Source organism: Lagenorhynchus albirostris, chromosome 3 (genome assembly GCF_949774975.1).
Source record: "Lagenorhynchus albirostris chromosome 3, mLagAlb1.1, whole genome shotgun sequence".
In the NCBI taxonomy this organism is placed as follows: Eukaryota; Metazoa; Chordata; class Mammalia; order Artiodactyla; family Delphinidae; genus Lagenorhynchus; species Lagenorhynchus albirostris.
In genome coordinates this window covers 47,403,177-47,428,029 of record NC_083097.1, presented here as the reverse complement: position 1 = coordinate 47,428,029, position 24,853 = coordinate 47,403,177, and the positions used below count along the sequence as shown (strand labels likewise).

Below are 24,853 nucleotides of genomic sequence, written 5' to 3'. Positions count from 1 at the left end.
AAAGAAAAAAAGGTGGCCAAAGGGTGAGGTCAGCCTTTTGAATAGTTTTATAAAATTATTAATTTTTCCAAATTCTCATTGGCCTCCCCAAATTTACTTTGAGTCTCATCAAAGTCATAGTCTGTTCCTTATCCTTCTTATCTTTAATGAGTCTAGGTTCCCATTATAGTCCTCTAATAGGGAACAGAAAGGATAGGCTGATTATATGAGATTTTGAAGGCCCTGTGCCTCTTTTTCTGTAGTTTTACTGCTCATCTCTTCCCTTTGGGCCCATCTGCATTTATTGCAGACCATTGACCTGGGTGCTTTCGTTGTTGGCCAGCCTCATGGTGGGCCACAGAATGAGGGACTGATGCTAAATAAATACAAAACCAGGTTAACTGTTTTTCTTCCTTGTGCACGTAGATTGCAAGAATCCAATAAAAAGTGGATGTAAGCAACTGACAAAGGATTAATCTCCAAAATTTATAAGCAGCTCATGCAGCTCAATAACAATAAAACAAACAACCCAATCCAAAACTGGGCAGAAGACCTAAATAGACATTTCTCTAAAGAAGATATACAGACTGCCAACAAACACATGAAAGAATGCTCAACATCACTAATCACTAGAGAAATGCAAATCAAAACTACAATGAGATATTACCTCACACCAGTCAGAATGGCCATCATCAAAAAGTCTAGAAACAATAGATGCTGGAGAGGGTGTGGAGAAAAGGGAACACTTTTGCACTGCTGGTGGGAATGTGAATTGGTACAGCCACTATGGAGAACAGTATGGAGGTTCCTTAAAAAACTACAAATAGAACCACCATATGGCCCAGCAATCCCACTACTGGGCATATACCCTGAGAAAACCATAATTCAAAAAGAGTCATGTACCAAAATGTTCATTGCAGCTCTATTTACAATAGCCCAGAGATGGAAACAACCTAAGTGTCCATCATCAGATGAATGGATAAAGAAGATGTGGCACATATATACAATGGAATATTACTCAGCCATAAAAAGAAACGAAATTGAGCTATTTGTAATGAGGTGGATAGACCTAGAGTCTGTCATACAGAGTGAAGTAAGTCAGAAAGAGAAAGACAAATACCGTATGCTAACACATATATATGGAATTTAAGAAAAAAAAATGTCATGAAGAACCTAGGGGTAAGACAGGAATAAAGACACAGACCTACTAGAGAACGGACTTGAGGATATGGGGAGGGGGAAGGGTAAGCTGTGACAAAGCGAGAGAGAGGCATGGACATATATACACTACCAAACGTAAGGTAGATAGCTAGTGGGAAGCAGCCGCATAGCACAGGGAGATCAGCTCTGTGCTTTGTGACCTCCTGGAGGGGTGGGATAGGGAGGGTGGGAGGGAGGGAGACGCAAGAGGGAAGAAATATGGGAACAAATGTATATGTATAACTGATTCACTTTGTTATAAAGCAGAAACTAACACACCATTGTAAAGCAATTATACCCCAATAAAGATGTTTAAAAAAAAAAAGGCAAATACTGTATGGTAACACATATATATGGAATTTAAGAAAAAAAAAATGTCATGAAGAACCTGGGGTAAAGCAGGAATAAAGACACAGACCTACTAGAGAATGGACTTGAGGATATGGGGAGGGGGAAGGGTAAGCTGTGACAAAGTGAGAGAGAGGCATGGACATATATACACTACCAAACGTAAGGTAGATAGCTAGTGGGAAGCAGCCGCATAGCACAGGGAGGTCAGCTCACCGCCTGGAGGAGTGGGATAGGGAGGGTGGGAGGGAGAGAGACGCAAGAGGGAAGAGATATGGGAACATGTGTATATGTATGGCTGATTCGCTTTGTTATGGAGCAGAAACTAACACACCATTGTAAAGCAATTATACTCCAATAAAGATGTAAAAAAAAAAAAGTGGGTGTAAATAGTTCTTTTCCAAAGTCTTTCAGGAATAACATTTATAAAAACTAGATTAAAAAGTATTCTGAAATTCAACATGATAGAGAAACAGAAGATCTTAGAACTATGGCCTCCTCTCATAGGGCTTGCCATGCATTGGCATTTTTAGGGAAACCTTTTTTTGGCTTGTTTTTGCATATTTTTATCAAGAATGATGAAATGTTCAAAAAGGGGTACAACTGCTTAGAATGAACTGCATATTATCCTGGGAGGGAGTAATTCAAGGCAATGTGTATTGCTTGCTGAGACATATCCCACTATTTCAACTGACTAAGCTTGGGATATTATACAGGAGGAAGCAAGTAAAAATGGCTATGTTTGCTGCTAGGTTAATGAGGTACCACACATATAGATATTTAATAATTTTCATTATTTTAGTCAATTTTAGAACATTAAAAGGTAAGAGAATTTTAAAGGAGACCAACAAAAAGCTGTTTCCACAATATCCCAATGGCCTTGAAATGTGAAGGCCCACAATACTTAACTGTTCTTTTTTGTTTGATACTTTCTCTTTAGTTACAGTGATTCTGTAGGAAGAATTTCCTATCAATTTTTACTGGCTTCTCCTGCTGTCCTGAGAGTAGAGATCTGTTCTGGTACAGTTGTTAGTCTTGTGTTCTGCTGGCCCAGAACTGGCCAATCCATTTGCATCCCTTTCTTCCACACTGTGATGGAAATAGACAAGGCTGGCCAAGCAGCTCCTCGTGGACCACTTACCATTTCCCTCAGGCATGGGCAGATCCAGTTCTTCACTCCACTTGGCGATGTACATCTTGCCATCTGTGTATGGATTGTTGGGGGCATTTGCTGCCAGCTCTGTAGAGAGCTAAGAGTTTCTTGTTCCTCTTCGGTGCCTGATACAAGGGGATCTCTGCCTCACTTGTTCCAGGCTTCTTGGTTCCTAGGTTGTTCCAGGTTTCTTAGAGTTACTTTGCAATATGACCCTGCTTGATAAACTATCTTTTTTATTTTTAAACTTGTTTTTAGCAGAAACATCAGTTTGTTTCTGCTTTGGTGTTATTTTCTATTATAATTTTGTTTAATAAAAATTCATTCAATGCCACTAATCACTCAAAAGCATTGTTGGGTAAATAAAACCTAGACTCTTAGATCAAAGAATTCAATAGGAATTTAGAGGTCATTTTATCCTGTCTCCCATAGTCTTTGTTTGAGCAGCTTTAAAATTTTTTTTTTAAATTTTTTATAAACTATCTTTTGATGGTTGGTGATCAAATGGAGAGTTTTATAATCAGAATGAATTTAAGACACAATGTAAAATCTCCTTTTCAGAATATCTTTAGGAAAAAGAGTATACATTCTTATTAGTCTAAAATAGTTTAGAGGCAGAAATTATTTCACTCAACCCTGATTCTTGAATTTTATTATATAGCAATGATGAAATAATGAAAAGCTTTAAAAAATTGCTTTATAGCTTATCTATTACATATATGAGGTAATTACTATGTTGGTTAGCTGTGTCAAGACTAGGAAAATATCTGGACTTCCCTGGCGGTCCAGTGGTTAGGACTGCGCACTTCCGCTGCAGGGAGCTTGGGTTCCACCCCTGGTTGGGGAACTAAAATCCCATATTCCGCATGGCAAAAAAAGACTAGACGAAATATTGACTATTTCGAAGAGAATTATCACTGTTTACATTTAATAAAAATGCCTTTCAGAAGGTCATAAAAGAAAGAGTCGGTTTCTTTGAAAATGGAAGTAAGCCAGTGATTTTCCTCATTGTTTTATAATAGATTTCAATTTAGACATAAAGTATATTTATATAAGCAAAATGTATAGTACTAGTCTTCTCCTTGAAAACTTTTCTGATCTTAATTATCTGTACACACCACACCTATGCACAGAGACTAATACTTAGAGATGATTGCCCCATTAATGTTTCTCTTTCTTTCTCTTTCCCTTTTTTAACAGGGCCTAATTGTTCGGATTTGAAGCAGCCTATGTATTTAGGATTTGAAAAAGATGTCTTTAAAACTATAGCTGATTACTATGGTCACTTGAAGGAGCCTTTGCTTACGTTTCACCTTTTTGATGCCTTTGTCAGTGTATTAGGTAAGTTGGAATATAATGACCGTATATCTTCACTACTGATATGGAATCATTTCATTTTTCACTATCTTGAGACTTCCATTAGCCCAATTTCCATAGCTTTTTTGAAATAAAAACAGATGGGATGCTTGACTAGTTGGAGTCCTGCTCTATAAAGGAGGAAAAGAAAATAGTTAAGCTCTGTTATGAAACCTAAACAAGGACCAGTAGTTTTTTTTTTTTTTTTGCAGTACGCGGGCCTCTCCCGTTGTGGAGCACAGGCTCCGGACACGCAGGCTCAGCGGCCATGGCTTACGGGCCCAGCTGCTCCGTGGCATGTGGGATCTTCCCGGACCGGGGCACGAACCCGTGTCCCCTGCATCAGCAGGCGGACTCTCAATCACTGCGCCACCAGGGAAGCCCCGGACCAGTAGTTTTTATTTCTTAGGGAGGAATAATATGTTCTATGTCATTTCTGTACAAAAAAGTATGACTTTATTGGTAAAGAATGTAAATTTGACATTTACTCTTCATGAGTAAATCTACTACTCTGGATATGACTTCATGAATAGTCAAGTGTGAGAGAGATATTTTCATATAGAAATCTTATTTCTTTTTATAGAAGGAACAGGTTTTTGTAGGACTATTTGTTATCTGTGACATGTAAAATATAGTAACTACTGTTCTCTAAAACTTGTTGCTACTTCTCACATAGATTTATATTTCAGAATTTAAACTGTCAAAGAAACATGGTAAAAAGGAAAAAGAAATAAATATTGTTGGTATAGGCTTTTCTGATATTGTTCCTTTCTTCTTGGAAATCAGATTTTTCTGTTGATGTTGTGATTGTTCAATAAGTATTATTGTTTTCTTGTCCAAAAGTTTGCTTTAGTGACCAAATCACTGTGTGGGTATCATACTCTGTTATGTAAATTTGTAGGAATTAGCATCCTCTTGGTTTTGAGTGTTGTGGGCTTAGCAGTCTTCGCCTTCCCATTCCTCCTTCCCCGTCTCTTCCCTTTCTACTGTCTTATTTTCTTGTTGGAAAGTAGGGATGCAGCCATAGTATCCTAACAAAATAACGTATCAGCAATATGTGAATAATGTACCTGATCTCTTAGCACAATACGTCGATTTTAAGATTTCATAGGATTTCTCATAATAAGAAGCAAAATGGAGCACTTATAAATCACGTACATAAGAGTGAGTTTGTTCTCAGAGAGACCAATATTGAGAACAGATGAAGGGATTAGACCTAGTACTGTGCTTTGAGACCACTGGGTCTTCTTGGTATTTTGTTTTCCACCAAGGAGAATTGGGGGGCTTATGTCCTTGTGAATATCATGCCTAATGATGACTCCTTGCTGTTATTTAAGATGCATAAAGACTAACTGAGTAGATTCTCATTATAGCCACTTAATGCCATTATGCGACTGGTAAAAGACAAATTCTAAAGACAGGATTAAAAACCACTTCTTAGATTTTCTTCTCATTTTCCATTTTCATAATGTTTTATGGTAGAATTTAGAAACAAAAGAACTTGGAACTTAAAAAAAAACGAATTCCAATTTTAAAAAATTTTAATTTTTTATTGGAGTATAGTTGATTAACAATGTTGTGTTAGTTTCAGGTGAACAGCAAAGTGATTCAGTTATACATGTATCTATTCTTTTTCCCATTTAAATTATTACAGAGTACTGAGCAGAGTTCCCTGTGCTGTACAGTAGATCCTTGTTGGTTATCTATTTTAAATATAGCAGTGTGTACATGTCAATCCCAAACTCTGTATCTATCCCTCCCTCCCAACCTTCCCCTCTGGTAACCATAAGTTCATTCTCTAAGTCTGTGAGTCTGTTTCTGTTTTGTAATAAGTTCATTTGTATCAATTTTTTTAGATTCCACATATAAGTGATATCATATGTTATTTGTCTTTCTCTGTCTGACTTCACTTAGTATGATAATCTCCAGGTCCATCCATGTTGGTGCAAATGACATTATTTCATTTACTTTGATGGCTGAGTAATATTCTTTTGTACATATGTACCACTTCTTTATCCATTCATCTGTTGGTTGGTGGACATTTAGGTTGCTTCCATGTCTTGGCTATTGTAAACAGCACTGCAGTGAACATTGGGGTACATGTATCCTTTTGATCCATGTTTTGTTCTAGATATATGCCCAGGAGTGGAATTGTTGAATCGTGAGGTAGGTCTATTTTTACTTTCTTAAGGAACCTCCATACTGTTCTCCACAGTGGCTGTATCAATTTACATTCCCACCAACAGTGTAGGAGGGTTCCCTTTTCTCCACACCCTCTCCAGCATTTATTGTTTGTAGATTTTTTGATGATGGCCATTCTGACTGGTGTGAGGTGATATCTCATTGTAGTTTTGATTTGCATTTCTCTAATAATTAGTGATGTTGATTATCTGTTTGTATGCCTCTTGGCCACCTGTATCTTCTTTGGAGAAATGTCCATTTAGGTCTTCTGCCCATTTTTTGATTGTGTGTGTGTGTGTGTGTGTGTGTGTGTGTGTGTGTGTGTGTGTGTTTTTAAATATTGAGTCACATGAGCTGTTTGTAAATTTGGGAGACTAATTGCTTGTTGGTCATATCATTTGCAAATATTTTCTCTCATTCTGTGGGTTGTCTTTTCATCGTTTTTATGGTTTCCTTTGCTGTGCAAAAGCTTTTAAGTTTAATTAGGTCCCATTTGTTTTTGTTTTCATTTCCATTACTCTAGGAGATGGATCAAAAAAGATCTTTTCTGTGATTTATGTCAGAGTGTTTTCCTCTAAGAGTTTAATAGTATCTGGCCTTACATTTAGGTCTTTAATTCATTTTAAGTTTATTTTTGTGTTTGTTGTTAAAGAATGTTCTAATTTCATTTTTTTTACATGTTGCTGTCCAGTTTTCCCAGTACCATTTATTGAAGAGACTGTCTTTTCTCCAGTGTATAGTCTTGCCTCCTTTGTCATAGATTAATTAACCATAGGTACATGGGTTTATTTCTTGGCTTTCTATCCTGTTTCATTGATCTATATTTCTGTTTTTCTGCCAGTACCATACTGCCTTGGTTACTGTAGCTTTGTAGTATAGTTTTGAAGTCAGGGAGCCTGATTCCTCCAGCTCCGTTTTCCATTCTCAAGATTCCTTTGGCTATTGGGGGTCTTTTGTGTTTCCGTACAAATTGTGAAAGTTTTTGTTCTAGTTCTGTGAAAAATGCCACTTGTAATTAGATAGGGCTTGCACTGAATCTGTAGATTACCTTGGATAGTATAGTCATTTTGACAATATTGATTCTTCCAATCCAGGAACATGGTATATCTTTCCATCTGTTTGTGTCATCTTCGATTTCTTTCATCAGTGTCTTACAGTTTCCAGAATACAGGTCTTTTGTCTCCTTAGGTAGGTTTATTCCTAGGTATTATAATCTTTTTGATGCAATGGTAAATGGGATTGTTTCTTTAATTTCTCTTTCTGGTCATTGGTAGTTAGTGTATAGAAATGCAACAGATTTCTGTGTATTAATTTTGTATCCTGTAACTTTACCAGATTCATTGATGAGCTCTAGTAGTTTTCTGGTGGCACCTTTAGGATTTTCTATGTATAGTATTATGTCATCTGCAAACAGTGACAGTTTTACTTCTTCTTTTCTAATTTGGATTCCTTTTATTTCTTTTTCTTCTCTGATTGCTTTTACTAGGACTTCCAAAACTATGTTGAATAAAAGTGGCAAGAGTGGACATCTTTGTCTTGTACATGATCTTAGAGGAAGTGCTTTCAGCTTTTCACTGTTGAGTATGATGCTAGCTGTAAGTTTGTCATATATGGCCTTTATTATGTTGAGGTATGTTCCCTCTATGCCCACTTTCTGGAGAGTTTTTTTTTTTTTATCATAAATGGGCGTTGAATTTTGTCAAAAGCTTCTTCTGCATCTATTGAGATGATCATATGGTTTTTATTCTTCAATTCGTTGATGTGGTGTATAACACTGATTGATTTGCAGATATTGAAAAATCTTTACATCCCTGGGATAAATCTGACTTGATCATAGTGTATGATCATTGTAATTCAGTGTTGGATTTGGATTGCTAGTATTTTGCTGAGGATTTTTGCATCTATGTTCATCAGTGATATTGGCCTGTGATTTTCTTTTTGTGTGGTATCTTTGTCTGGTTTTGGTATCAGGGTGAGGGTGGCCTCATAGAATGATTTTGGGGGTTTTCTTTCCTCAGCAATGTTCTGGAATAGTTCAGAAGGGTAGGTGTTAACTCTTCTCTAAATGTTCGATGGAATTTTCCTGTGAAGCCAACTGGTCCTGGACTTTTGTTCATTGGGAGTTTTTTTTTTTTAACATCTTTATTGGAGTTTAATTGCTTTACAATGGTGTGTTAGTTTCTGCTGTATAACAAAGTGAATCAGCTATACATATACATACATCCCCATATCTCCTCCCTCTTGCGTCTCCCTCCCACCCTCCCTATCCCACCCTTTTAGGTGGACACAAAGCACTGAGCTGGCCTCTCTGTGCTATGTGGCTGCTTCCCACTAGTTATCTGTTTTACATTTGCTAGTGTATATTATGTCCATGCTACTCTGTCTCTTTGTCCCAGCTTACCCTTCCCCCTCCCCGTGTCCTCAAGTCCATTCTCTATGTCTGTGTCTTTATTCCTGTCCTGCTGTTGAGAGTTTTTTTTTTATCACAGTTTCAGTTTCAGTACTTGTGATAGGTCTGTTCATATTTTCTGTTTCTTCCTGGCTCACTCTTGGGATATTGTACCTTTCTAAGAATTTGTCCATTTCTTCTTGGTTGTCCTTTTTATTGGCATATAGTTGCTTGTACTAGTCTCTTATGAACCTTTGTATTTCTGTGGTGTCCATTGTAACTTCTCCTTTTTCATTTCTAATTTTATTGATTTGAGCCTTCTCCCTCTTTTTCTTAATCTGTCTGGATAAAGGTTTGTTAATTTTGTTTATCTTTACAAGAACCAGCTTTTAGTTTCATTGATCTTTTCTATTTTCTTCATTTGTATTTCATTTATTTCTGCTCTGATCTTTATGATTTCTTTCCTTCTACTAACTGTGGGTTTTGTTTGTTCTTTCTCTAGTTGCTTTAGGTGCAAGTTTAGGTTGTTTATTTGTGATTTTTCTTGTTTCCTGATGTAAGATTGTATTACTATGAACTTCCCCCTTAGAACTGCTTTTGCGGCATCCCATAGGTTTTGGATTTTCGTGTTTTCATTTTTATATGTCTCTAGGTATTTTTTGATTTCCCCTTTTGATTTCTTCAGTGATGTGTTGGGTGTTTAGTAGCATATTGTTTAGCCTCCATGTGTTTGTGTTTTTCACCGTTTTTTCACCGTTTTTTTCACCGTTTTTTTGGTTTTTTTTGTGTGGTTGATTTCTAATCTTGTAGTGTTGTGGTTGGACAAGTTGCTTGATATGATTTTAGTTTTCTTAAATTTACTGAGGCTTGCTTTGTGGCGCAGCATGTGATCAATCCTGGAGAATGTTCCATGTGCACTTGAGAAGAATGTGTATTCTGCTGCTTTTGGGTGGAATGCTTTATAAATATCAATTAAGTTCATCTGGTCTAATGTGTCATTTAAGGCCTGTGTTTCCTTATTGATTTTGTATCTGAATGATCTGATAGAAATGGATGGACCATCTTGATGGTCCATTGATGAAAGTTTGGTGTTAAAGTTCCCCACTATTATTGTGTTACTGTTGATTTCTCCTTTTATGGCTGTTAGTATTTGCCTTATATATTGAGGTGCTCCTATGTTGGGTGCATATATATTTACAATTGTTATACCTTCTTCTTGGATTGATTCCTTGATCATTATATAGTGTCCTTCTTTGTCTGTTACAACAGTCTGATATGAGTATTGCTACTCCAGCTTTCTTTTGATTTCCATTTGCATGGAATACCTTTTTCCATCCTCTCACTTTCAGTGTGTATGTCTCTAGATCTGAAGTGGTTCTCCTGTAGACATGATATATACGGGTCTTGTTTTTATATCCATTCAGCCAGTCTATGTCTTTTAGTTGGAGCATTTAATCCATTTACATTTAAGATAATTATTGATATGCATGTTCTTACTGCCATTTTGTTAATTGTTTTGGATTTGTTTTTGTAGGTGTTTTTTCTTCCCTTCCTCTTTTATTCTCTTGTGATTTGATAACTAACTTTAGTGTTGTGTTTGGATTCCTTTTTCTTTCTCATGTGTATCTATTGTAGATTTTCAGTTTGTTGTTACCCTGAGCTTTTGATATAGCAGTCTATATATATAAACAAGATTGTTTTAAGTTGCTGCTCTTTTAATTTCAAGTGCATTTCCAATATCCTGCATTTGTGTTCTCTTCTTCTTGCAGTTGCTGGTTTTGATATCATATTTGTGTGCAGATGATTTCCAACCTTTGCTGTATGTTTGCTGTATGTTTGCCTTTACCAGTGAGCTTTTCCGTTTGCTATTTTCTTGTTTCTAGTTGTGGCCTTTCCTTTTCCACTTAGAGAAGTTCCTTTAGCATTTGTTGCAAAGCTGGTCTGGTGGTGCTGAATCCTCTTAGCTTTTACTTGTCTGTAAAGCTTTTGATTTCTCTATGGAATCTGAATGAGAGCCTTTCTGGGTAGAGTCAGTTGGAAGCTCAGTGGAAGCTGACTGAAGAAATTCTCATTTGAGCACTGGCCTCTAGGAAATCAAATGGAAGGTGTTTAAAAATGTATGAGTTCCAATTTGCATCAGTTACATTTGTGATATCATTGGTCTGTTCTACCCCCAATTGTTCATTTTGATCTCATCTAGGAATTAAAGCTGGTTGTTTCCAAATTGATGTCAGAGTCAGCCGTCAGCTAAAATATTTTCAGTAGAGGCTTTGAGGTGGAAAAGGATGGATAGAATGGAGAATTTATTATTCTTAGGTGTCAGCAATAATAGACTAGTGTGTATAGATGGTGACATATATTAACCTTCCCTGATCAGTCCTGCTCAAGTGAATATATTTCAGACACCCTGCATTGAAAACCATAGTTTTTAGAACTTTACATAGTGAAAGAAAAAAGTCTTCTAGGTTATGATGACCATAATTTGTTTATATGAATAACAAAGATTATCTAATATAGCAGTCCTGTTAGAATCTGTGGGACAGTGTATCATATCTAGGTCTGTGCAAACTCGATACATAGGTTGAATCCCAGGAGGAATTAGTCATTCCTTAAACCTTTTGACTTACTTTGATTGGAATAGGATCCCCTTAGATAAAATGCTTTAAAGTAGGTAATCAGTCTACTTTGTTGTAGAAGCTAATTCTGCAGCAATTTCAATGGAAATGGTTTTTAGTTTAGTTAATGCATTTCTTTTGAGGGTTATTCCTTTGCTTCTTGCATGAAATAATTCTGGCTTTATGCCATAACTGTGACCCTGAGAACAGTCATTGATAGGTGAAACAGGATATCGAAGTGTTCTTAAAGAAAAAAAACGGAAAAAAAAAGAGACATTTTTGGAGGTTTAAGACTTACCCTTTACTTATACTATACTTCGTCTCAGCAGTCTGACCTAACAACATAACTGTGACTAGTAATAAATCTTCATTTCCAAAATGGCAGTTCCTTATATTAAGATCAGAGTTCGGCTGACTCTTGAATAGGGTGAGTGAGATAGTATAGCAGCCTTTACACACACTTCACATGCACCCTAGAATCCACTGAGCTGTGTAGCTTGCAATAAGTTGGCATTGAGGAAAAGAGAAGGCAGAAAGTAAGCACAAAGGGGCATGGGAGCAGGGAAGAGTGTTTTGGAAAATTGGCTGGCTTGTGTGTTATATGATGTTAATATCTGAGATCCTAGACTGGTGATCTATGGGCCAAATCTGGCTCATGAATACATCTGGTTTAACTTGTGTGTTTTAAAAAGAAAGTTTAATTAATTGTCAAACTTTAAGAAATAGGAAATTCACATAAGAGTTTATATTTTTGACTTCTGCTCCTATAGGCAGGTGAGTTTGTGGCTGGCTCCTGGTTGATGTGCTAATAGGCTGGAAGGCTGACACAGTAGGTCTTTGCTGTTTGCTTTCTCCTAGATGTAAAGTTTAGAAAATGCCATTGAAATTCACTAGACCGGTTATACATTGGATCATGTAACTCAAAGGCTGAGATCTTCTCCTTTGTTTTTTAGCCTAGAAATATCCATAAGTTTAGATTTTCCATTCTTTGGTTCTTTTGTGTAGTGATTTCTAGGAGATCCTCTGGAGCTGTGTGCCATCTTGCTTTGTAACCTCTTTGCCCTCATGCGCTTCAGGTTATCTCAGGGTCCTTATCCCATAGTGGAAAACAATTCCTTTTTTCAGAGAGTGCCTACTTGGTGCATTTGACCAGACAGAGAGCTCTTGCCCATGTTAGTCTGAAGTTCTTGCTGGTGGTGCTCTCTGCTCTCAGGGCCCAGGGCTTATGGCCCAAGCTTTTGAAATTGCAGATGGGCCAAGGTAAAGATACTGAATCATCTCCAAATGTCATGACTACTGTTATGTCAAGATTATTGGAATAAAGTGAGTTAGGTAGTTCTTAAAGATGGAAATTCAGGCAAATGCCTAGGTATTCACTGGCTGTAACTAAACACATAAATTACACACTACTATATGTAAAATAGATAAGCAACAAAAACCTTCTGTATAGCACAGGGAACTATATTCAATATCTTATAATAACCTATAATGGAAAAGAATCTGAAAAAGAATTATATGTATATATATATGCACATATAAATAAATCTATATGATATAGTAAATATATATATAACTGAATCACTTTTCTGTACACCTGAAACTAACACAACATTGTAAATTAATTCTTCAATAAAAATGGTTAGGTGGTGCAGTGGTTGCGAGTCCGCCTGCCGATGCAGGGGACACGGGTTTGTGCCCCGGTCTGGGAAGATCCCACATGCTGCGGAGCGGCTGGGCCCGTGAGCCATGGCCGCTGAGCCTGCGCGTCCGGAGTCTGTGCTCCGCAACGGGAGAGGCCCGCGTACCAAAAAAAAAAAAAAAATTATTGGTATGTTCTGCATGTAAATCCTTTGTTAGATATATTTATTGCAAATATTTTCTCCTGGAGTGTGGTTCTTTCCCCCCCTTTTCTTAACAATGTCTTTCAAAAAGCAGAAGTTTTCAGTTTTGAAGTCTATTTTATCATTTTCTTTTATGGTTCATGCTTTTTGTATCTCAAGAAAATTTTGCCTACCTTTAAATATTGTACTATTTCATTTATAATGTTGCTACCTTACAACAACATTCTTTCATTTTTTTCCACTGCCCTTTGTGCTATTGTTATCATACATTTTAGTGCTACATATATTTTTAATAATGTGTTATAACCCTACTATATATTGTTGTTATTTTTTCTTTAAACAGATGATTTTCTTTCTTTCTTTTGTTTCTGTTTGCTTTCTTTTTTAATATTTTTCTTCCAGTTTTATTGAGATATTATTGACCTACAACACCTTATAAGTTTAACATAAACAGCATAATGATTTGACTTGCATACATCCTGAAATGATTACCAGAATAAGTTTAGTGAACATCCATCATGTCACTATAGATGCAGAATTAAAGAAATAGAAAAAAATGTTTTTTTTTCCCTTGTGATGAGAACTCTTAGGATATACTCTGTTAACAATTTTCATATATAACATACAGCAGTGTTGATTATATTTATTTTGTTGTACATCACATTCCTAGTACTTATTTACCTTTTAGCTGGATGTTTGTACCTTTGATTGCCTTCATCCAATCCCCCCATCCCTGCCTCTGGCAACCAGAAATCTGGTCTCTTTTTCTATGAGTTTGTCTATTTGTTTGTTTTCGATGTATTGACCTGCAACACTACGTTAATTCCTGTTATACAACATAGTGATTTGATATTTCTGTACATTTTAAACTGATCACCAAGATGAGTATTTTTACAGTATGTCACCATACAAGATATTACATAGTTATTGACTATATTCCCCTAATGTACTAAATGTATATATGTGTAATTTCATACCTGTGATGCATTTATTTTGCAACTGGAAGTTTGTACCTCTTAGTCTCCCTCACTTTTTCTTTCCTCTCCCCACACATCTCCCCTCTGGCAACCACCTGTTCATTCTACGTATCTATAGCTCTGTTTTTGTTTTGTTATGTTTGTTATGTTTGTTATGTTTGTTCACTCCTTTGGTTTTTTAGTGAAATCATACAGTATTTGTCTTTCTTTGACTTATTTTACTTAGCATAATACCCTCTAGGTCCATCCATGTTGTTGGCAGTGGCAAGATTTCATTCTTTTTAATGGCTGAGTAGTATTCCATTGTGTGTGTGTGATATATATATATATATATATATATATATATATATATATACATACACACACACACAAACACACACACCTTCTTTATCCATTCATCTATTGGTGGTCATTTTGGTTGCGTCCATATCTTGGCTATTGTAAATAATGCTGGAATGAAATAGGGGTGCATGTATCTTTTATAATTACTGTTTTTGTTTTCTTCAGATATATACCCAGGAGTGGAATTGCTAGATCATATGGTAGTTATATTTTTTAATTTTTGAAGAATCTCTATAATGTTTTCCATAATGGCTGCACCAACTTGCATTCCCATTAACAGTGCACAAGAGTTCCCTTTTCTCCACATCTTCACCAACCCTTACTTGTTGTCTTTTTGATAACTGCCATTCTGACAGGTGTGAGGTGGTATCTCACTGTGGTTTTGATTTGCATTTCCCTGATGATGAGTGATGTTGAACATCTTTCCATGTGCCTGTAGGCCATTTGTATGTTTTCTTTGGAAAAATGTCTGTTCAGATCCTCTGTCCCCTTTTTAATCAGGTGGTTTGGTTTTCTGATGTTGAATTGTATGAGTTCTGTTTTTTTTGGGGGGGGTATTAACCCCTTATTGAATACATTGTTTGTAAATCTTCTCCCATTCAGTAATTGGCCTTTTCCTTTTGTTCATAGTTTCCTTCACCATGCAAAAAGCTTTTTAGTTTGATGTTGTCCCATTTGTTTATTTTTGCTTTTGTTTTTCTGGATACATATCCAAAAAATATTATAAAACCAGTGTCAAAGAGCACGCTGCCTGTTTTCTTCTAGAAGTTTTATGTTTTTAGGTCTTACATTTAAATCTTTAATCCATTTTGAATTTATTTTTGTGCATAGTGTGAGAGAGTACTCCAGTTTGATTCTCTTGCATGTAGTTTTCCAGTTTTCCCAGCACCAATTATTGAAGTGGCTGTCTTATCTTTATTGTATATTCTTTCCTCCTTTATTGAAGATTAATTGCTCATATTAGTGTGGTTCACTTCTGGGCTGTCTATTCTGTTCCATTGATCTGTGTGTCTGCTTTTGTACCAGTACCATACTGTTTTGATGATTGAAGCTTTGTAGTATAGTTTTAAATCAGGGCGTATGCTACCTTCAGCATTGTTTTTCCTCCTCAAGATTGTTTTGGCTATTCAGGGTCTTTTGTGTTTCCATAAAAATTATTTAGAATTATTTATTCTTGTTCTGTAGAAAATGCCAGTGGTGTTTTGCTAGGGATTACATTGAATTTGTAGATTGCCTTGGGTAGTATGGCCATTTTAACAACGAGCACGAATGCATGAGCACTGCACATCTGTCCAGTTGTTTTTGTCATCTTTGAATTCTTTCATTAATGTCTCATTGTTTTCAGAGTACAAGTTTTTTATCTCCTTCATTAGATTTATTCCTAGGTATTTTATTCTTTCTGATGAAATTGTAAATGGGATTTTCTTAATTTCTTTTTCTGATAGTTCATTATTAGTGTATAGTAATACAACAGATTTTTGTATATTGATTTTGTATCCTGCAACTTTACCGAATTTGTTTATTAGTTCTAACAGTTTTCTGGTCCTGGACTTTTGTTTGTTTGGGGTTTTTTCATTACTGATTCAATTTCATTATTGGTAATTGGTCTGTTCAAGTTTTCTGTTTCTTTCAGATTTAGTCTTGGGAGACTGTACATTTCTAGGAAGTTATCCATTTCTTTTAGGTTGTCCAATTTATTGGCATATAATTTTTGTTTGTGGTAATCTCTTATGATCCTTGTATTTTTGTGGTATCTGTTTAACTACTCCTCTTTCATTTCTGATTTTATTGATTTGGGCCCTCTCTCTTTTTTCTTGATGAATCTAATGATTTATCAATTTTATTTATCTTTTCAAAGAACCAGCCTTTAGTGTAATTGGTGGTTTTTATTTTTCGGTTTGTTTTTTGTTTTTCGTCTTTTTTTAATTTGTTTCTTCTCTGATATTTATTTCTTTCCCTCTACTAACTTTGGGTTTTGTTTGTTCTTCTTTTTCTAGTTCCTTTAGGTGTAAGTTTAGGTTGTTTGAGATTTTCTTGTTTCCTGAAGTAAGCTTGTGTCACTTCCCTCTCAGAACTGCTTTTACTTCATCCCATCAATTTTGGATCATTGTATTTCCACTCTCATTTGCCTCCAGGTATTTTTTGATTTCTTCCTCTTTTTGTTTTGTGTATCCTTTGACTACTTATTGTAGACATAGGTGAATTTTACTACTTTTGCCTTTTAAACTTCCTATTAGCTTTATAACTGGTTGATCCACTACCTTTACTGTATGTTTGCCTTTACCAGTGAGATTTTTCCTTTCATAATTTTTACATTTCTAGTTGTGGCCTTTTCTTTTTTGCTTTGAGAAGTCCCTTAACATTTTTTGTAAGGCCAGTTTGGTGGTGCTGAAGTCTTTCTAGCTTTTGCTTATCTATAAAACTCTTTATCTCTCCTTCAACTCTGAATGATAACCTTGTTGGGTAGAGTATTCTTGGTTGTAAGTATTTTTCCTTTCATCTCTTTGGGTGTATTGTTCTACTCCCTTCCAGCCCACAAAGTTTCTGCTGAAAAATCAGCTTGTGGTTTTATGGGACTTCCCTCGTACCTAACTAGTTGATTTTCTCTTGCTGCTTTTAGGATTCTCTCTTTACATTTAATTTTTGCCATTTTAATTATAATGTGTCTTGTTGTGGACCTTTTGGGGTTAATCTTGTTTGGGACTCTCTTTACTTCCTGGGCCTGGATGTCTTTTTCCTTTGCCAGGTTAGGGATATTTTCAGCTGTGATTTCTTCAAATAAGTTCTCTTCCCCCTTCTTTCTCTGTTCTCCTTCTGGGACCCCTATAATTCAAATGTTAGTATACTTAATGCTGTTCCAGAGGTCTCTTAAACTATCCTCATTTTAAAAAGTTTTTTTTCTGTTTTTTTTTTTTGTTCAGCTGGGTGAATTACCACTGCTCTGTCTTCCAGACTGCTGATTTGTTCCTCTGGGTCTACTATATCTAGTCTACTATTGATTCCTTCTAGTGTATTTCAATTATTGTATTCTTCCACTTTGTTTGGTTCTTTATGTTTTCTAAATCTTTGTTGAAATTCTCACTGTGTTCGTCCATTCCTCTCCTGAGTTCAGTGAGTATCTTTATTGTCATTACCCAGAACTCTTTATTGGGTAGATTGCTTATCTCCACTTTAAGTTTTTTCCCTGAGGTTTTGTATTGTTCCTTCTTTTGGAATATATTGCTTCTTAGCCTCATTTTGTGTAATTCTCTGTTTTTATGTCTATGTATTTAGTAGGTTGGTTACATTTCCTGATCTTGGAGAAGTAGCTTTATATAGGAGATGTATTGTGGGACCCAGTGGCACATCACCCCCTTCTGGTCACCAGAGCTATATGCCCTGTGGGTGCTCCCTATGTAGGCTGCGTTTGCCCTTTTGTTGTGGTGAGGCCACCTACTGTGGGTGCACTGGGAGGTGGGGCTGCTCCCCTTCACCCCCAGCCCAATTGACTGCAAGGCCCTGAGTCGTGTGGTGGATGTGGGCTTGCTGGAGGGTGGGGTAGGCTTCACACATGGCTGGCTCTGTGATCTGGTGGTCCATGTGGCTGCTGTGGACCCGCTGGTGGGTGGGGCAGGCCCCCTCGCACTAGTAGATTAGAGGGAGGATTCCAAAATGGTGCTTGCCAGCACTGGTTCATCACGGTAGAATGAGCTCCCCAAAATGGCTGCTGCCAGTGTCTCCACCCCCAGGAAGAATCCCAGTCTCCTCCTCCCTCTCTGGGAGACTCTCCAAGATGAGCAAGTTGGTTTGACCCAGGCTCCTTTCAAACTACTGCTTCTGTGCTGGGACTCAGAGTACGTGAGATTTTGCACATGCCCTTTAAGAGTGGAGACTCTGTTTCCTCCAGCCCTCCAGCCCTCCTGAAGGTAAGCCCCACTTGGTTTCAAAGCCAAATGTCCTGGGTGCTTGTCCTTCTGGTGCAGGAACCCCAAGCTGGGGAGCCCCATGTAGGCGCTGACCCCTCACTTTCTGGTGAGGACCTCTGCAGTTGTGATATTCCTACCATTTGTGGGTTGCCCACTCATTTATGTGGGTCCTTTAATATTGAATCTCTGCTCCTCCTACATGTTTCATTGTGACTCTTTCTTTATATCTTTAGTTGTGGAAAATCTTTTCTGCTAGTCTTCGGGTCATTTTCATAGCTCTGTAAGTAGTTGCAACTTTGGAGTGCCCATGGGAGAAGGTGAGTTCAGGGTCTTTCTACTCTACCATTTTGTCCCTCCCCCTACCCTTGAGTGTTTACTTTTATGCTTTGTACCATACACTAGGAAATAGGACTTGCCAAAAGAAATGCATTATGATTTCAATTATCTTGAAGTCTTATTTATAAAACTCTGTGTGTGTGTGTGTGTGTGTGTGTGTGTATATATATATATATATATGAAACATATAAAGTTAAGGTGAAATTTGACTCTCCACAGGTGTTTATAATTTGGTAAAAGAAGGGATTTGTGGCCTAATGTGATAGAAGTCTTTGTGGCAAAAGTGAAAGACTTCATGGAGAAATAGATCTAGAATGTAATTGGTCTTTACCAGATCCAGCTGCTACCAGTTCCAACCTCATGCAGACTGTAATCATGCCTTGAATCTTCCTTCCTCCCTTCCTGTTACCCTTTTACAGTCTATTCTCTATACAGCTGCCAGAGTAAAAATAATTCAGACCAAATGGCTCTCCTGCCCAGAATCCTTCAATGGCTTCTTGGGTCACTTACAGTGAAACCCAGAGTCCTTAATGATAGTCTACAAGGTTCTACATGATCTGGCTCTTGGCTTCCTCTCTAACCTCATTTCTGACTTGAATATTCCTTGCATACCCCTCTCTCTTCACACTGCCCTCATTGCTGTTCCTCAGACATTCCAGACATACTCCCTTGTCACAATCTTTGTCATTGCTATTTCCTTTACCGTGAAAATTTGTCTCTGTGATATCTGCCAGGCATACTCTCATTTTCTTCAGATTTCTGCTCAAATGTCCCCCTTAGCGAGTAACTTTCCCCAAAACTCTAGGAGTATTTTCTCATCATTCCCCAGCTCCTTTCCTTTTTTTCCTTCAAACCCAAAGTCCTTACTCTGGCATTCAAGGCCTTCTAAGATCTCATCTCTGCTCACTTTTTTCGCTTCATTTCTATTGGGCACTCACAGCCTATGCTATAGTCTTATTGAGTGACTTACAGGTTCCCTAATATGCCTGTTGCACATGTCTCTTGCAGCACCTCTCACATTTTGCTACTTACTTTTTTATGGGCCTCTCCTTCTCACAGTGTATAAGCTCTTTAAAGGAAGGGACCTGGCATATTTTTATATTTCTGAGACCTAGCATTGTTCCTGGCATATCGTACATGGCCAGTAAATATTTACTGAATATAAAAGATGGTTTTGTCTCCAAGCAGAGACTAGTTGGAACTTGAAAAAGTTGGATATGAACCAATAAATGGGTGAAAGCAGTTTCATCTCTTCAGAAGGCTTGGAGGTGTGTGTGTCCAGAGACAAATATGGTTGAAGAGAGCACAATATTAGAATACCCTAATTTTTAGCAAAATCATATTGGGTGAGGAGGGATGACATGTAACATGATTGAATCATCACACTTAGCTAGAAAAAATAGCTTAAGTGGGAGGAAGGTGTTATTTAGAAAGAAGCAGAGCCATTAGGCACCGGAATGACTCTAACAGCATTAATCCTATTATTTAGTCTGTGAGAGTCATGCAGGATGGTGACCATGTGAGGAAATAGTACACAAGGGGAAACTTCAGGGCAGTGATGGCACATTCATGTTCTTGCTCATGCTGTCTTGGACCTCTTGCAGAGTGTTGAGAGTTAAGTTAGGCTTAACCTGACTGCTCCTGGCTCAGAGGGAAAGAATGCTATGAAAATTTAGTTTTATCTGTCAAGGGTGTGGGAGGGGGAAATGGCTGTATTTGTTTTATATATTTGCCAACGCTGGTTGGTGGTTCGTGTTTTCTATGCAGATTTGTGACAGTGGATCTATGTCAGTTAGCCCAGTATAATTGCACATGCAAACATGCTTTATATAATTTTAGTAATACATGTTTTGTAAAAATGTGAACATAATAGAGTCAGGTAGGCTATAGGTTTTTAAAGGATTAAAACCCTTTTTTTTTTTTTTCTAAATCAGGTTTGTTACAGAAAGAGAAAATGGCCATTGAAGCATTTCAAGTTTGCTGCCTCCTCCTGCCTCCTGAAAATAGAAGAAAGTTACAGCTGTTGATGAGGATGATGGCAAGGATCTGCTTAAATAAGGAGATGCCACCACTGTGTGATGGCTTTGGCACCCGAACACTGGTACGTTGATTTCTAACATCTACGAGGACTGGAGTTTCGGGGTTAAAATTCACTTGAGTAAAGTTTACTAGCTTGGCAACCAGAGGAAGGTACAAGGCAGGCCGACTTAAAGAGCCATGGCTTGGAATCCACCCAGACTGGTATTGTGCTTTTGGTCTTAGTGACTTAAAGAACATAATGAAAAGTAAAGAGTGAGTAGGGGTAGAGTATAGAGTGAGTGTAGAGATAGCTGCTGCATCCTGCCTGCTGTCAACACAAGAGAAGGAAGCGTGGACAGAAAGGATTACTGGCGTGTCAAGAAACAGCATTCTCTCCTCCAGGACAAAAAGAGTCGCAAAACTTTTGTTACTATAACCAATAGGAGAAGATGCAGCATATATCATGGATTAAAGAGGGAAGAAGTAAACTATAGAGTTAGACCAGACAACTTGGAAGGAAAGAATGTGTGTCTTTCAGGGTATGATCTAAGGGTCCATGAGTGAGGATATTTCTTAATATATTCTGTTTTGCTTAAAAACAGGCTAATTTTGAATTCTACTTTGTCATGTCAGCATGTGTTTTAAAATAGGGTCTAGGTTTAGGATTATTTACTAGCAAAATTTATTAATTTTCCTCAAAAAATATCTTAGAGCAAAATTGATGTTTCATTGGGATGTACATCCTTTCTATATGTTGGTGAACCATTGTGTATGCCTGAGGGTCCACTGTTCGACTTTTAGAGGTGTGGTATAAGATCAGAGGACAAATCAGCACCCAGTAGAGTGATTCTTGACCTTTTTTGGGGGGTGGGTGGATGGGTAGGTGGGCTAATGGACCTTTTTGTAAAGCTGAAGAAAACTTTGCACCTATTCCCCAGAAGAATGCATGTGTAAAATTTTCTATACAATTTCAAGGCACTCACAGATCCCCTGGGGTCCCTAGTCTCCAGATAAAGTCTCTGTGTGTGTCTCTCCCTCTGTACATATATGTGAGTGAAGATAAAGTATCATCTGCAGTATGTTGATGAAATGAAGTCTTATTAAACAGAATTACATGACATCATGCTTATAGGTTTTTAAAATTATAGTTGATGTACAATATTATATAAGTTGCAGGCGTATAATATAGTGATTTACAATTTTTAAACGTTCCATTTATAGTTTTTATAAAATATTGGCTATATTTCTTGTGCTGTATAATATATCCTTGTAGCTTATTTTGTACATAATAATTTGTAATTCTTTTTTTTTAATTGGAGTATAGTTGATTTACAATGTTGTGTTAGTTTCTGCTGTACAGAAAAGTGAGTCAGTTATGCCTGTACATATATCTACTCTTTTTTAGGTTCTATTTCCATATAGGTCATTACAGAGTGTTGAATAGATACAGTAGGTGCTATACAGTAGGTTCTTATTAGCTATCTATTTTATATATAGTAGTGTGTATATGTCAATCCCAATCTCCCAATTTATCCTTCTGCCCCTTTCCCTTTTGGTAACTATAAGTTTGTTTTCTACATCTGTGACTCAATTTCTGTTTTGTAAATAGGTTCATTTGTACCATTTTTTTAGATTCCACATATTGCGCCTCCCCTCTTCACTCTCCCCACTGGTAACCACTTGTTTGTTCACTATATCTGTGAATCTGTTTCTTTTTTGTTATATTCACTAGTTTCTTGTATTTTTTAGTTTCCATATATAAGTGATATCATATAGTATTTGTCTTTCTGTGCCTGACTTGTTTCATTTACATGCTTATAGATTTTGAAATAAGATTGTCAACAATAAAATTAGTAGGAAAAGGAAAAAATAGTCCATCCAAAGGATTGCATTAAGAATGGATTAGTTAAAATGAATTCTATGGAAACGGCTGCTATAATATTTTTTGTATTTCATCACCTAATGCACTTCTGATGGTTTTGTTCAAAGGTGATTGTCAAATGTACATACAAAATCCTGAAGAAAATAACAATTAACTAGGAAAAACTAATTGTTGAGGCACATAGATTGTGCTCGCAATTTTTTTTTAAAACAACGAAATAAGACAATAATGAAATTAGGATATTATTAGACTAAATGGCTATAAAGTACTTTTAACTTAAAAGTGCTACATGATCCAAGTTGTGATGGTGATAATAATTTTCAGAATTTTTTAAATATATATATTTAAAACCATCTATAAAAGGGAGTGCCTTTAAAAACTGCTCAGACAAGCATCTCTGCTAAGTCTCTGTGAGATGTGACGCACATTCTGTTCAGCCCACCTGAGATGACAAGGTGTGGCCAGGTGCCAGGTGAGATGTGCACCCTGTGCTGTGGGCCATTTCTCACTGACTAGGCACATTTGGTTTTTGCAAATTAGATGGCACTCAGTTCAGAGTAGTGAAAAAACCTCATCTGTGTTTATTTAAAAATTCACCCTCCCTCCCCTCTATTTTTTTTTTTTTTTTTTTAGATGGTTCAGACGTTTTCCCATTGCATCTTGTGTTCCAAAGATGAAGTGGACTTGGATGACTTATTAGCTGCTAGGTTGGTGACATTTCTGATGGACAATTACCAAGAGATTCTGAAAGTCCCTTTGGCCTTGCAGACCTCCATAGAGGAGCGTGTGGCCCATCTACGAAGAGTCCAGGTAAAGGAAGGGATGTTACCAGTACTATAAAATTGCCAGCAGAAAGTTATGTAAGTTTGCTAGGCTTCTTGGCATTTTTTGTTTTGAAGATTGAGTGAGTTAATTTGTACAAAGTGCTTACAACCGGGTGTGGCACATAGTAGGCACTGCACATGTTTGTTATTATCTTTGAAAATTTGTGGAATGCCCACTAGGTTTTGTTGTGTTGATCAATGCTGCACACTTTTGGTTGCAAATTCCTAAAATGGGTTTGTTCAGAATCTACATATACTTCCTGATGGAAGTGATTTATGTGCAATAAAGTCTTGATTCATAATAGCCCTGCCACCTAGGTACTATTTTTTGAATGAGAAAGCTGAGGCACAGAGAGCGTAAGTAATTTGTCCAAGGTCACAGAGCTAGGATTCAAACTGATAAAATCGTTTTCCAGAATCAGTGCTCTTAACTACTATACCATACTGCCTCACTGTAAAGCATGGTATGGTAGAAGAACCCGGCTTCAGAGCCATAAGGACCTGGGCCAAACTCCTGGCTCCCCACTTGCCTGGTTATGTGGCTTTGGGCAAGTCCCTTAAGCCCTCTGGATTTTAGTTTCTGCAAGTGTTGAAATGGTCAATACCTACTCGATGAAGTTGTTGTAAAGAGTAGACACTACATTGTAAAACATGTGGCACAAATGTCATATGGCAGATACTTTTTGAAAGGTATTTATTGTTTTTGTCGTTGCAGTCATTATATTAAAATGATGCAAAAGAAATGTAATGTATTACTATCACGTGGGCCCCCCAGAGGGGTTTGTATGTCAGCCTGCAGGAGCAGAAACGTTGGGTAAAGGCAGGCAGGTCTGCTTGTCGCCTTCTGAATGACTGGCCCTTTTTCCCCTTAAGCATGTTTTGAGGCTCCACATAAGGACCAGTAAGCTGCTACCTCCCAAAGTATCATTAAAGTAAATAACCATCTGTTTTCAGTGTGCAGTTTAAAAATTAAAATAAAAAATTTTCCTATTGAAGGAATTTGGAAAATAGAGAAAACACACTAAAAAATATCAGAATAACTCTAAATGTTCAGTGTTAAGAGTCTTTTCTATTTCCCCCTCTCCCTCCCTTCCTTCCTTCTTTCCCTCCTTTGTTCCTCTTTTATAACTTACTTTCTCTTAACAATACAACAAGAAGAAGTTTCCACATCATTAAATATTCTTGATTGACCCAGAATGGCCAGGAGCACAGACTAAATGGTGTTTGAATTTCTGATGTGCCCTTTATTAGCCATGTGACCTTGGCATGTTGTATAACGACTCTCTGCTTTAGCATCTGCCCCAACATCTCTTTTTTTCATCAGTAAAATGCGATAACAATGGTTAATAGCTACCTCCTAAGGCTATTTTGGGGATTGAAAGGCTTAAGACATGTAAAGTGCTTAGAATAATGTTTATCACATAGTAAGTACCTCATTTGGTACTGCTGCTGTTATTATTATCAACATTATTGTTATATATTCCACAATATCATTATGATTGGTAA

At 37.0% G+C, this 24,853-nt stretch overlaps 1 protein-coding gene across 1 annotated transcript in view; it reads left to right on the top strand.

Annotated features, from left to right (window-relative positions):
* Positions 1-24,853, top strand: part of DEPDC1B (DEP domain containing 1B) — a 101,728-nt gene that overhangs the window by 61,959 nt on the left and 14,916 nt on the right. The window contains exons 7-9 of the mRNA XM_060146090.1: positions 3,881-4,021; positions 20,557-20,723; positions 23,157-23,333. Of these exons, the coding sequence (XP_060002073.1) occupies positions 3,881-4,021; positions 20,557-20,723; positions 23,157-23,333 (485 nt within the window). The remainder of the gene's footprint in view (positions 1-3,880; positions 4,022-20,556; positions 20,724-23,156; positions 23,334-24,853) is intronic.